The sequence below is a fragment of the Halichoerus grypus genome, chromosome 6 (assembly GCF_964656455.1).
Source record: "Halichoerus grypus chromosome 6, mHalGry1.hap1.1, whole genome shotgun sequence".
Taxonomy (NCBI): Eukaryota; Metazoa; Chordata; class Mammalia; order Carnivora; family Phocidae; genus Halichoerus; species Halichoerus grypus.
This window is the reverse complement of record NC_135717.1, coordinates 82,829,783-82,843,273: the sequence shown is the minus strand read 5'-3', so window position 1 is coordinate 82,843,273 and position 13,491 is coordinate 82,829,783. Positions and strand designations below refer to the sequence as shown.

Sequence of the window (13,491 nt, the reverse complement as noted above, 5' to 3'; positions counted from 1 at the left end):
AGTTCCCTTGGGATTGGGTAGTTTCCCGTGGTTTGGGATTCTGACTCCCTTGGCTCTCTTTTCCTCCAGGTAGCCCAGCAGCAGTGAAGACCCGGATCGATGATACCACCTCCACCGCTGAGCAGTGACCTTCCTCACTTTCCCTTGCCCAGCTTCTCCCCTGGGGGCCTGAGAGACCCTCTCCTTCTTTCTGCCCCATCTTCCGTGTTGTAAAGGAACAGCCCCCGTGCACTGGGGAAGGGGAGGGAGCGAGGGGCAGTGGTGCCCTTCCTGCTGGAGAGACATGCAGCAGTAGCGCCGGCGCCGTCTGCAGGGAGCTGGCGGGCTGGCCTTCTTCTGGGCCCTGGCTTCTCCCCACTGTAACGCCTGTTACACACAAACTGTTGTGGGTTCCCGCCAGGCTTGAAGAAAATGATCTGAATTTCTTCCTCCTTTTGGTTTTATTTTGTTGGTTTATTTTGTGTTTTCTTTTCTCCTTTTTTGGGGTATTCAGAGTGGGCCGGGCCCCTGGGCGAGACACAGCTACCTCTGTTGGCATCTTTTTAATACCAGGAACCCAGCGGCTCCAGCCACTGAGCAGCTAGAATGAAATAAAGTGGAAAAAAAAAAAAAAAAAGGAAAAGAACCAAAAGCATAAAAAACCACAGCAAATTTCTTGATGAAAATTGAAAATAAAAGTTTCCTTGTATTTTAGTGCTCTGGTTCAGTGTGGGTGTAGGAGCAGATGGATGAGTGTGTATGGACAGCAGCTCTGGGAAATGTGTTACCTGAAAACGAAGGGGGTTAACTTGTGTGCCGGTATCCTACAGAAGAGCCATGTTCTGTGTGCATGTGCCTTCTGTGCTCGGGACCAAGGATGACCGCCCCTTGGAAAATGAGATGCTTCAAAACTACACCTGGGTTCATACCCTGTACCACTGTTTAATGGCTTTGTGATCTGAGGAAGTTAACTTATCTGGGCTGTAGATTTCTCATAAAATAAAGATATCTTCTGCATAGAGTTGAGAAGATAAAACTAGTAAAGTGCTTGGAAAAGTTTTTAACAGCTACTAAGCACCGCCTTAGTGTTTATTCGAAGGAAGGCTGAAGTTTTTTAACTTGTGTGAAATTAGGACACAAGAGGTCTTCCTCCGGCCTCTACGCATGTGAAGCCAGGCAGAGACCTTACCTGATGGGCTGAGCAGGGGTCGGTAGGGTCGAAGAAGCGGGTTTCCTAATGAAAGGGTTGGGAGGAGGTGAATGGCATGGGATTCCATGATCTTGAGACTAGATTGAGGGTGGAGAGTGCCAGAAGGAGGGCCGCGGGTCCTAGGTACCAGTTTATCCCACTGAAGTCTGCAGTGAGGCAAGAAGCCAAACGCTTTGCGGGAAGGGCGGGGAAGTTGAAAACGGTTCCGTCCTGTTTGCTCTCTCCGCCCTCGGGGAGGGAGTGAAGCGGTCCGCCGTCGAATTTCCTCCGGCGCCCCCGCCGCCAGTCCCGCGCGCGTTCCCGGCGAGCGTCCGTTCCGGGTTTGCGGGCGATTAAAAGCGACCGGAAGAGGCGGGGCCGCGAGGCGAGCGCGCCTCTGTGCGCCTGCGTGAAACGTTACCTTGGCGTGTGGTGTCCGAACGCTATCCTCGGCGTGCACGTGGAGTGCCGCGCCGCTTACCGAGGAGGTCCCTCGTGCCTGGACCCTTTTTCAGGTGAGCCGAGGCTTCGGGTGGGTGTGGAAGAAGTCGGGGAAGGTTGACTGCACCGATGCAGACTGGGGCGTTGGGAGGGGGACGCAGTACAAATGGCGTGGGATCCAAGGGCTGGGTCGAGCGTGGAATGGAGGTTTGGTCATGCCATGAGGGACTTTGGGGGTTGCTGAGTCGAGGTTCGAGGCGGTCCTCTTTCCCACTCTAATACGCTAAGTCTGCGGTCTCCGTTTTCCTTTCCAATACGCGCGACTCTACCCTCTCCCATTTTTCTTTTCTCCAGTGCTATGGGGCGCAAGTTGGACCCTACGAAGGAGAAGCGCGGGCCAGGCCGTAAGGCCCGGAAACAGAAGGGTGCTGAGACCGAACTCGCAAGGTTCTTGCCTGCAGGTAAGGGTTAGGCGTGTCCTTCCCCTCAGTTATCCAGGTTTTGCACCATTCTTAAATCTGTATCGCATGCTCCTCCGTTTTTAGTCTCTGTATTCACTCTCTTTTGGAGCGGAATTTTCTTTGAATGAGTTATTAGATTTATACATTTGAGGAGAAAGCAGAGTATATTGTATGAGTTATTAGAAAGTAAGTATGAATGGGGGCGCCTCGGTGGCTCAGTCCGTTAAGCATCCCACTTTTGATTTCACCTCAGGTCCTGTGATTGAGCCCCTGTCTCGCTCCCTGCTCCGTGGGGAGTCTGCTTAAGATTCTCTCTTCCTCTACCCACCCAACCCCCACTCTGTCTCTCAAAAAAAAAAAAATTTAAAATAAAAGAAAGTATGAATGAAACACTCACTGTCATCAGCACTTAGAAATTAGGGACAGTGCAGCAGAGACCCAAATATCCATGCAAAGAGAGGTGTAGTTTAACACTGAGGGAGATTATTAGAGGACCTATGCAGTTAGAGTTTAAAAAGTTTTTTTTTTCCTTAAGATTTTATTTATTTGAGAGAGAGAGAGAGCAAGCGAGAGAGCACAAGCAGGAGGAGGGGCAGAGGGAGAAGCAGACTCCCCACTGCGCAGGGAGCCCCATTCGGTGCTTGATCCCAGGACCCTGGGATCATGACCTGAGCTGAAGGCAGACGCTTAACCGACTGAGCCACCCAGGGGCCCAAGTTTAAAAAGATTTTAATCTGGGTTTTGGAAAGTGGTTGACATTTTAGTAACTGGAATTTGGGAAGGGAACAGACCAGTCACCATCACCTACGTTGTGGAGGAGGGGGCATGGGAAGGCACAGATCTGGTTCCCATATGGTTAATAGTCTGCATGGAAGGCTGGGTGGGAGAGAAGAGTGGACAGATAGTTTGTGTTGGGCTTTAGTTAAAAGATACAGGTTTTTGAGGTATTAGAAAGTGCTTGCTAGGCACTGGGTGCCTGGTAGTTCAGTGGGTTAAGCGTCGGACTCTTGATGTCCACTCGGGTCATGATCTCGGGGTTGTGGGATCAAGCCCTGCATGAGGCTCTGCACTCATCGGGGAGTCTGCTTTGAGGATTTTTTCTCTCCCTCTGCCCCTCCCCCTGCTTGTGTGCACCTGCTCTCTCTCTCTGTCTCCCTCTAAAATGAATAAGTCTTTTAACAAAGTGTTAGGCATTATACTGAATCCTTTGGACACAGTATGTTACCTCATTTTCTTAGTGCTCTGTGAGAGACATTGTTAAGGAGATGAATGCTGAGAGGTTAAGCAACTTGGCCATGTAAGTGACAGGGCTGAGATTTAATAAGCCTTTTATTTCTTGGAAAATGTATGGAAAACCGCAGTTACAAAGGTAAAATCTATGGTTGGTTACTGATTAAATTGAGAGTAAAGGAAAGCAGAAGAAAAGACAATTTTGTTACATAAATCCATTTATTATAGACTAGCAGTGTTTGCAATGGTGGAGCTTCTGCTGGTCTTTCAGTTCCTTCAGTCTGCAGAAGTGGTGGTGTAGGTCCAGGCACTGCTGGCTACTGTTTTTATGCAGAATCCACAGTGCCATATCCCTGTAGCTCAGTTGTCGTCTTTCTTTTTCTTTTTCTTTTTTTTTTTTTTTAAGATTTTTTGTATTTATTTTAGAGAGAGTGCAAGCAGGGGGAGGAGCAGAAGGAGAGGGACAGAGAGAATCCTCAAGCAGACTCCCTGCTGAGTGTGTGGAGCCCAGTGCATGACCCATGACCCCGAGATCACTACCTGATCCAAAATCAAGAGTCAGGTTCTAGAGGGGAGGGGGGTGGGAGGATGGGTTAGCCTGGTGATGGGTATTGAGGAGGGCACGTTCTGCATGGAGCACTGGGTGTTATGCACAAACAATGAATCATGGAACACTATATCTAAAACTAATGATGTAATGTATGGGGATTAACATAACAATAAAAATTAAAAAAAAAAAATCAAGAGTCAGATGCCCAACCGACTGAGCCAGCCACCCAGGCGCCCCACCATAGCTCGGTCTGCATTTTGGTTTTGCCACAGAAGGAGCAAGTGTATGTGGCATGCTGGCTTATTTCAGTTTTCTTCACCATTTTCCTGAGGGTGGGTTTAGCCATGTTGCCACAAACCAGGTCCAAAGCCAGAGAGAAAAGATGAATTTTGAATCTCTCTTGTTATCAAGATTGTGGTAATGCTATTTATTAAAATCAGAAGTCTGGAGGAAGGCCCAGTTTGGATTTGGTTGATGAACAACCACATAAAGATCATCTCCTTTACATCTCCCATCCAGCTCCTCATAAAGCTCTGTGGAGCGAGTCACAGTCTATCCCCTTTAATTAGTATATTCTTTCCCTACTTTTATTTTGTCTTCTAATGTTCTTTTTCATTTTCCCTGTGACATACTATTCTGTTTCTCTTTTTTTTTTTAAATACAGCTGGTGATGAAAATTCTAAGAGGCTGTCTAGTCGTGCTCGAAAAAGGTGAGTGTCGATGTCCAGGCTTACCTAGATTAAATTGGTATTGCTCGTCTTTAGTCACATAATCACATGTGCTTATACTGATGGGAAGGGCTGTTTGGGGACCGTCCCATTTTTGTGGCAGAGCCTTAGAGGTATGTTCCATTTCCTCACTCCTTATATCTTTTCAGGGCAGCCAAGAGGAAGTTGGGTTCTGCTGAAGCCCTTGAGACGCAGAAGTTCCCTGGGGCCAAACCATTGCCTGGAAAGCTACCCAAAGGTCAGTGAATATAGGAGCTGTATGCTACATGAGGAGTCCTCTGTGTGCTGGGTAGGGAAGGGCTTGCTGAGCATTCTGGAGTGAAAGAAACAGCCAGAGGACATTTTTAAGGGTAGAAAGTGCAGTCTCCATCGGTGTGTGGCTGCCATCAGTCCAGAATTCTTCAAACCCTTAGGAATCTCTGGAGGAGCTGTCCAGACCCCCAGAAAGATGGGAGCCCAGTCCTTATTTCATGCTACTCAAGGCAAGAAGCGTCCAGCACCAGCCCATAGCAGCGAGGAGGAAGGGGAGGAGGAAGACTCTGAAGAGGATGGTGTGCCGAACCAGGGAGACCTCTGGGGCTCTGAGGACAGTGATGCCGATATGATAGATGATTACGGTGCTGACTCCGACTCGGAGGACGAGGATGAAGGTGAAGAGGTGAGGTTTAGCTCTCTGGGTGTTTAGGAAGGGATCCTTGCCTTTTAGTCTTTCCAGGTCCTTGAGACTAGCCCTCAGTGATAAGGATAAGCTGAGTAGGGAAAAGGGGTTTTAGTGTTCCATCACTGTTTTCCTGTCATCTATGTTTGCTCAGTGCACACACAAGTGTAGAAAAGCTGTAGGGTAGAGCATTTTGAAATTTGAGACTGCTCAGTGCTGGTGAGGACCTGGTCAGGTAGATACTTTCGTGCCCCACTGAGGGGAATAGAAGTGTGTACACATTTTTTTTAATAAGGTATTTGGTATCTGAGAACCTTAGAGGATTTCTTCGTTTTGACCTAGTAATTCTGTTTCAGAAGAGGCTGCAGAATGTGGACAGAGATTTATTTACTGAGGTGTAAGAAGTTATGTAGGGGCGCCCGGCTGGCTCAGTCGGTAGAGCATGTGACTCTTGATCTTGGGGTTGAAGTTTGAACCCCACGTTGGATATAGAGATTACTTTAAAAAAAGTTAGTTATTTGTATTAGTATACAGTTAATATATGAGTATGTTAGAAAAAATCACCTGGGTGGCTCAGTTGGTTATGCGTCTGCCTTTGGCTCGGCTCATGATCCCAGGGTTCTGGGATCGAGTCTGCATCCGGCTCTTTGCTCAGCTGGGAGCCTGCTTCTCCCTGTGCCTGCCACTCCCCCTGCTTGGGCACGCGCGTGCTCGCACTTTCTCTCTGACAAATAAATCAATAAATAAAATATTTAAAAAAAAAGGAAGAAAAACTCAGGCGATACAGGGTTGTATAGGATGAAAAGGAAGTTCCCATTTGCACCCTTTCTCCCAGTCTACCCTTTTCTATACAGAGTTGCTGTTATGAGATTTGCAGGCACCCTGTGGGCCATAATGCCCAAAACTCTGGAAACAGCCAAAGTAACAAATATGCTTAAGTAAATTATAGTTCCTTTATACACTTAGTATTTGGCCATTGTGTCTGTGAAAATGCTGGTGATCTGTGAATGAGAAAAGGCAGGAAACAGATTTGAAAACGCATCACAATTTTGTGAAAAATAGTATGTCTGGAAGAAATGTGCCAAATGGATGTCCAAGGACAATTTTTGTTCCCTCTGTATACATATGGGGGTATATTAATATTTTGAATTTTTTTTTAATTAGATTAATTAGGAGCGCCTGGGTCGCTCAGTTGGTTAAGTATCTGCCTTCCACTCAGGTCGTGATCCTAGGGTCCTGTGATCAAGCCCTGCGTTTTCCTTCTCAGCGGGGGAGTCTACTTCTCCCTCCCCCTCCCTGCTCGTGCATGCGTGCTCTTTCTCTCTTTCATTCTCAAATAAATAAAATACTCATTGAGAGAGAGTGTGCGTGTGCGCATGAGCAGGGGGAGAGGCAGAGGGAGAGAAGCAGACTCCCCACTGAGCGCGGAGCCCGTTGGCGGGAGCTCAATCTCACAACCCTGAGATCGTGACCTGAGCCGAAATCAAGAGTCAGCTGCTCAACGGACTGAGCCACCCAGGTGCCCCACGTTCTGAACTTTTTAATGGGAAAGGAATTACACAAAAAAGTAGAACAGTTTTGATGAAACCCTTTAATCTGTTACTTAGTTTCAACAGTGGTCAGTATTTTGCCAGTCTTACATTAGCTTCTTTAGGTTCCATACTTTTCTCTGAGAGTGTTTCGTTTGCCTTTAGGAAACAATAAAATACCGAGATAGACTACTACCTGGGAGGGTGGAAGGGCAGGCTTTGCATTACTAGTCCCTTGTCTCTTTTTTCAGCTGCTGCCCATTGAGAGGGCTGCTCAGAAGCAAAAGGCCCAGGAAGCTGTGGCTGGGTAAGTTTTTGAAACTCTTAGGATGGGGACCAGGCAGCAGCTGGGATGAAGGAATTGAGGGAGGAGCCGGTATCTGTTTTCATCTGTGAATCACTTTTTCTGAACCTGTTTCTAGGGGCCAGTGGAGTGAGGAGGAGACTGAGGAGGAGGAGGAAGAGGAGAAAGGGTCGCCTGAGTCAGGCCCCCAAAAGGATGATGAGACAGATGGGGGCTTACAGATCAATGTGGATGAGGAGGAGCCCTTTGTGCTGCCCCCTGCTGGGGAGATGGAGCAGGATATCCTTCCAGTGCCTGGTGGAGGGGTAGGGGGCAGGTGCTTAGGAGAGCGGATTTTCAGGCCCTGGGACATCATGAAACAGTTCCTTAACACGTCCACATGCCCAGGCTCCAGACTTGCAACGAATTCACAAGCGCATCCAGGATATAGTGGGAGTGCTGCGTGATTTTGGGACTCAGCGGGAGGAAGGTCGGTCTCGTTCTGAGTATCTGCACCGGCTTCAGAAGGATCTGGCCACTTACTACTCCTATGGAGACTTCCTGCTTGGCAAGCTCATGGACCTCTTCCCTCTGTCTGAGGTACTGAATTGCTAATTTAATGCCACTTCTGCTTCTCTTCTCTCACCTTCTTTATTGGACGCTATGTGAGGAAGATGGTCAGCCTCCTTACTCTTTTGTCATCCGGCTGAGCTCCTTGGCCAGGCTGACTTGCTCCCTGCCATTTTGCTTTCCTAGCTGGTGGAGTTCTTAGAAGCTAATGAGGTGCCTCGGCCCATCACCCTCAGGACCAATACCTTGAAAACCCGGCGCCGAGACCTTGCTCAGGTGAGGGGTGGATTTTGAGATTTCTCTCAGGGATTCTAACCCCAGAGACACCCCTATCTCACTTTGACGCAGGGGATGAGGGGTAGGGTCTTAGTACCTAAGCATTTCTTGGTACAGGCATGATCCAGAGGCAAACCCAGGTAGGCCTAGTGTTATGCTGGATTTATCTGACTGGCTTGGGGCCCAGGATGACCTCTGTGAAGTGGGAAACTCGTCCCTTCAGCCTCTGCTCCCTTTGACAGGGTTGAGACACTGCTTCAGAATAAAAATTCTGCTTCAGAATGAAATGGGAGTTGTCTGCCTTTTAGATCATTGAGGAGCTGGTGAAACTGATTCCTGCCCCCAGAAAAAGACATGATACACATGCACAAACAGTCTTTTAAACTCATCGTTTCCAAGGGTTCAGGGACCCCATGTTAAAGACTGCTTGCTGTTCTGTGGTCAGTGGTGTGGCCCTACGTGTAGTCTTTCCCCGGGTGCGAAGGTAACCTACCTGATTCTGATCTTTCGTGTGCTATAGCCAGCGACATTACATTTTAGGATGGTAAGGGGTCGAGCCTATTGGAAAATCAGAGTTCAGTTCCGAGAAAAAAAAGGATAGGAGCTGGCAGTCTGCTCCACTGGGTTAGAGTTCAGACCTTGAGTTAGAGCCTGAGGCTAAGGGAGAGGACATCAGAGAATGGTGTGGGAGAGGCTGAGGTCAAAGAGTCTGTGACGATTGTGTTTTAACTACAAGCTCTGGAAGTTGCGATGCCACAGGCCTCAGTAGAACCACATTTTCATATTTCCACCTGTTTTCTGGATATGGTAGCCTACGAGGTTTTAAAATCTTTATCTTCAGGCGCTAATTAATCGTGGAGTTAACCTGGATCCCCTGGGCAAGTGGTCAAAGACTGGACTGGTGGTATATGATTCTTCTGTGCCCATTGGTAAGTGTTCCCTGCCCAATAGCCCTTTCTGCCCCTGCCGTTGTCCCAGCATGTCACAGACAGGTCCTCCTCCACAGGTGCTACCCCTGAGTACCTGGCTGGGCACTATATGCTTCAGGGAGCCTCCAGTATGCTGCCGGTCATGGCCTTGGCGCCCCAGGAGCACGAGCGGATCCTGGACATGTGTTGTGCCCCTGGAGGAAAGACTAGCTACATAGGTATGAGAAGGGCAGGCAGGAGTAGGAGCCATCTGGCTCTCTGCTTCTGGAAGTAAATGGGGTCGCTGCCTCTCTAGTGCTCAAGAAAACAGTGCACAAGCAAGTCACAGAGTGGGGAGGAGGACAGGCTCTGGAGTTGGCCTGGGTTCCAGCCCCATGTACCACTAACTATCCATATGGCCTCGGACAAGCCCCTGATCTTCTTATTTTAAATGGGGTAGCAACTGTGCTTGGCTTGGCGGTTATATCATACTTGGGTTGTTAGGGTTGAGATACGCTTTTAGAAGTCCTTAGCAAAGTGTTTGGCACATAACTAGTCATAACCATTTTATTAAGCTGTTATCACTTAAAAGAAGTTAGTTAGTCTGTAGGACCAAAAAGATGCTCAGTAACAACAAAACCACACCGGCAGTCGCGCTCCTCAGCGGCTGCGGGTTGGCAGACCTGTACAGTAGACAGTGGGGAGGAGGCTTATTGGGAGTGAAGTCACCTTGCAGTGGTGAGAATTCAGCTGTGGGGTCTTGGGCTGGAGGGTGGCTGGCGGGTGTGGGGGCAGAGGAGCTGGCTGGTGAGCGCTGTGCCTCTCTCCCTTCAGCCCAGCTGATGAAGAACACAGGTGTGATTCTTGCCAACGATGCCAATGCTGAGCGGCTCAAGAGTGTCGTGGGAAATCTGCACCGGTTGGGAGTCACCAACACTGTCATCAGCCACTACGATGGGCGCCAGTTTCCCAAGGTGCGGCTCCCCTCTGTGCGTCTCTCTTGTGTGTCTTCCAATTCACCTGCCCCCTTCCTGACCTCACAGGTTTAGACTTGTCCCTAGGAAATATGGTACGGTTCAGATTGCCAAAAACACCTAATTAACCTTATACCCTTTTTCCCCAGGTGGTGGGGGGCTTTGACCGAGTACTTTTGGATGCTCCCTGTAGTGGCACTGGGGTCATCTCCAAAGACCCAGCTGTGAAGACTAACAAGGTGGGGAGTTGGGGGGTGGGGACCAGCTGAGAGGTCTGGCTGGGCCTTACGGAGTGGAATGGGAGGTGGAGGAGCATTCTGAGCAGTTAATAGCTCATCTCTTCTCCTGAGGCTGTCTTTTTGAAATTTTGACACCCTTGCATCCGTCTCTCCTTGGGACAGGATGAGAAGGACATCTTGCGCTGTGCTCACCTTCAGAAGGAGTTGCTCCTGAGTGCTATTGACTCTGTCAATGCCACGTCCAAGACAGGAGGCTACCTAGTCTACTGCACCTGTTCCGTCATGGTGAGCCCTCTGTTGTGGCAGAGCTGAGGGGACAGGGCTAGGAGGTTGTTTGCCCCTTAGAGCTCCCTTCAGCTCCAGCTCTGCTTTTCCTTCTCTTTTTGTCTCCCCCACGTGTCCAGGTGGAAGAGAATGAGTGGGTGGTAGACTATGCCCTGAAAAAGAGGAACGTGCGGTTGGTGCCCACAGGTCTAGACTTTGGCCAGGAGGGTTTTACTCGCTTTCGAGAAAGGCGCTTCCACCCCACCCTGCGTTCTACCCGCCGCTTCTACCCTCACACCCACAATATGGATGGTTTCTTTATTGCCAAGTTCAAGAAATTCTCTAATTCTATCCCCCAGTCCCAAACAGGTAAGCAGTCTGCTCTTTCTGCCCTTCATCACCACCTTTGCTCTTTTCTGCCTTTCAGGAGGCGTCTGACTGCAGGGAAGGGAGGGACTTTTGCCTCCCTTAGCCTTTGCATGCTTGGATGAGCGGCCTCTTTCATCCCAATTAGAATCGTTCCTGAGCCTGGACCCCATTTTAGTACATGTGAAAGCACTCGTACAGATGGGGACCGTTTTTGCTTGATTCTGCCAAGTGGCTGCAGTCTTTAAGCACTAAATGCATTCCCAGTGCAGTTGTGGTTTCTTTTCCTTCTTGGCCAAGGGCTGCCTTCCTGGTAACGGACCTCTGCTGGTCCAGCATTGTCAGCATCGGGTTGGCACAAGACTATTCGGAACCATCAGCAGTTCTCTGAGCCCATCACACTAATTGCAGATCTTTTTCTCAGCCATCTTGAGTCTGGCCTGGATCTCCGGAAGGGTGGGGTTTTCTGGAACAGGCGTCGCGGTTCTGCATGCTGGGATAGAACGCTGGGTTTAGTTGGAAGAGGGAGAGGCGAGTTTCTCTGAATACAAACTGTGACTGACTGAGTTGATTTCTTTTTTTTTTAAGTTTATTTATTTAAGGGGCGCCTGGGTGGCTCAGTCGTTAAGCGTCTGCCTTTGGCTCAGGTCATGATCCCGGGGTCCTGGGATCGAGTCCCACATCGGGCTCCCTGCTCAGCGGGAGGCCTGCTTCTCCCTCTCCCACTCCTCCTGCTGTGTTCCCTCTCTCGCTGTGTCTCTCTCTGTCAAATCTTTAAAAAAAAAAAAAAGTTTAATCTCTGCTCAACATGGGGCTTGAATTCATGACCCTGAGATCAAGAGTTGCATGCTCTTCGGACTGAGCCAGTCAGGCACCCTGATTTCTTTTTTTTCTTTATAAATAACGTTCCTCACAAAAGTCACATCTGAATATTAAGAGAAACCCTAAGAACTGGCAAAATTTGCTATAACTTCCTTTCCACTGTACCTTTAAAAGTGCGTATTTAATGTCATTTCTCATTTGTGCCTTACTAGCCTGTTTCTAGTTGCTGTGTGTGACTTCTTGCATCTCATCAAAATCCACATTGAAAAAAAGAAAAACAAAAACCTGTCTTTAATTTAAAAAGAAAGCCCAGTGGTTTAGGTTTATTCAGGATTCGCCTCCTTAGAGTGTCATGTGACCTGCTGTCCTCAAGGGGGCATAGCTTCCTCTGAAAACTTTTTGCCCAAGGATCAATAATGATCTCCCTCCCTCCCTCCCTTCCCTTCCCCCTTCCCTTCCCTTCCCTTCCCTTCCCCCTTCCCTTCCTCCTTCCCTCCCCCTTCCCTTCCCCTTTCCCTTCCCCTCTCTCTTTCATTCTTTACTTTTTTGATCCCTTCCTTCCCCTCTCTTTCTCTCTTTCTTTCATTCTTTACTTTTTTGATCCTTTTCTCTTTAATACAAGGTTCACATGTGACTTGAATAAAGGCCAGGTGATACTAAGTAATATGAATGTAGGTAGTCTGCTCTTAGGTACTACCCCAGCTGTGTGGCACACTTGGCTGACAGGCAGGCAGTTTCCTTATCTTGATACCGCTGCTTACTTTCTCCACTAATGATCAAGTCCCAGTGATGAGGCCCATTTTCTTAAACCACATGTTTAATTTTAACCCAGGAAATTCTGCAGCGTCCACCCCTACAAACCTAGACTTGCCTGAGGTGAAAGGTCAGGTGACCCCCAAGCCTGAGGGCAGCAGCCAGCCTGCCAAGAAGGCTGGAGTGGTTGTGAAAGCAAAGCAGCAGTTGGAGAAACGGCAAAATCCCAAGAAGGCCTCTTTCCAGAAGCAGAATGGCATCTCCAAAGGGACAGACTTAGGATTGTCCCCTGTATCTTGTGACACAAAGTCCCAAGCTTCTTCCAAGGTCCAAGATAGCAGTCAGCCAGCTCGAGAAGCTGAAGTGATCAGGAGACCAAAGGCGGCTAAGAAACTAAAGCAAAAGTCAGCTACGCCACTGTCCTCCAAGAAAGTCGCCTTCCAGAAGCAGAATGGTCCTCCTAAGGGCACGGACACAGAAGTGTCCCTTTCCAAGACCCAGGCCACTCTCAAGCCTGAGGACTGTGATCAGTCCCTTCGAAACGCCAAAGGGGCTGAGAAGGTAAAGCAGCAGTTGCCAGAACAGCCTTCTAAGAGAGCTGCCTTCCAGAAACAGAATGGCACCCTCAAGGGACTGGAGACTTCCACCATGTCCTCCCGTGGTTCCAGCCGGCCCCCACCAGCAAAGAGGAGAAAATCTCAGTCCAGAGGCAGCAGCTGTCCAGTGTTGTCTTAGATGAATAGTTGAAACTAGACTGGGGTGGCTCATTGCTGTGGGCAGTGGGTTGGAACTCTTACCTCTGTGAGGTTGGCATCCCCACTGTGTATATGAAAACTAATACACATTTTATAATCTCTGGCCACTGTGTGTTTTTTGAGGGGACTGGGTACTGGCTTTGCTGCTTTAAGGGTAGTGGTGGGAGGGTGGGACAGGGCCCCTCTGAAGAGAGGAAACTGGTATACTGAGAAATCCGGTTCAGGCTCCTGGGCTCCCTTGGTCTCCTCAGGGTCCCAGGGAGGGAGAGTCCTGGAGTCAGAGCTTAGGGTGTTTGGACTCTGGGGAGAGGATGGGCCTCCTGCCACCAGAACCCATGGAATACTGAGGGACCTGGATTTTATTTCTCTGCCACCCTGGCTTGTGGGCATGGACTGGGGTCAGCTCAGCCTCGGACCCGGAAAGGTCCAGGCGCCAACCTCCAACTGAACCTTTCATTGGCTTCCTCTCTGCCCTGCCCCGCCCCCCTGACCTCTGCCCCTTCCGTCGAGCCGTCT

General features: G+C 49.1%; 2 protein-coding genes across 8 annotated transcripts in view; both read left to right on the top strand.

Moving 5' to 3' along the window:
- CHD4 (chromodomain helicase DNA binding protein 4) overlaps positions 1 to 693 on the top strand; it is a 30,575-nt gene extending 29,882 nt beyond the window's left edge. For all 7 annotated transcript variants that reach the window (XM_036117666.2, XM_036117665.2, XM_036117667.2 and 4 more), the window contains one exon: positions 70 to 693. In XM_036117666.2, the coding sequence (XP_035973559.2) occupies positions 70 to 87 (18 nt within the window). In that variant the 3' untranslated portion in view covers positions 88 to 693. The remainder of the gene's footprint in view (positions 1 to 69) is intronic.
- A 130-nt stretch (positions 694 to 823) lies between these two features.
- NOP2 (NOP2 nucleolar protein) lies at positions 824 to 13,078 on the top strand. The gene is made up of 16 exons (XM_078075529.1): positions 824 to 1,683; positions 1,964 to 2,070; positions 4,515 to 4,560; positions 4,728 to 4,816; positions 4,992 to 5,236; positions 7,017 to 7,072; positions 7,188 to 7,350; positions 7,451 to 7,648; positions 7,805 to 7,894; positions 8,736 to 8,823; positions 8,901 to 9,041; positions 9,637 to 9,776; positions 9,926 to 10,015; positions 10,178 to 10,300; positions 10,420 to 10,648; positions 12,300 to 13,078. Exons 2-16 carry the CDS (start codon positions 1,968 to 1,970, stop codon positions 12,953 to 12,955), a joined length of 2,457 nt encoding a protein of 818 aa, XP_077931655.1. The 5' UTR covers positions 824 to 1,683; positions 1,964 to 1,967; the 3' UTR covers positions 12,956 to 13,078.
- The last annotated feature ends 413 nt before the right edge of the window (positions 13,079 to 13,491 follow it).

Excerpts from the sequence above, each read along its gene's own strand:
- NOP2 (XM_078075529.1), top strand. The coding sequence starts at position 1,968 with ATGGGGCGCAAGTTGGACCCTACGAAGGAGAAGCGCGGGCCAGGCCGT. Across the intron at positions 4,561-4,727 it reads TCTAGTCGTGCTCGAAAAAG|GGCAGCCAAGAGGAAGTTGG; the intron begins GTGAGTGTCGAT and ends ATATCTTTTCAG. Across the intron at positions 10,301-10,419 it reads ACTGCACCTGTTCCGTCATG|GTGGAAGAGAATGAGTGGGT; the intron begins GTGAGCCCTCTG and ends CCACGTGTCCAG.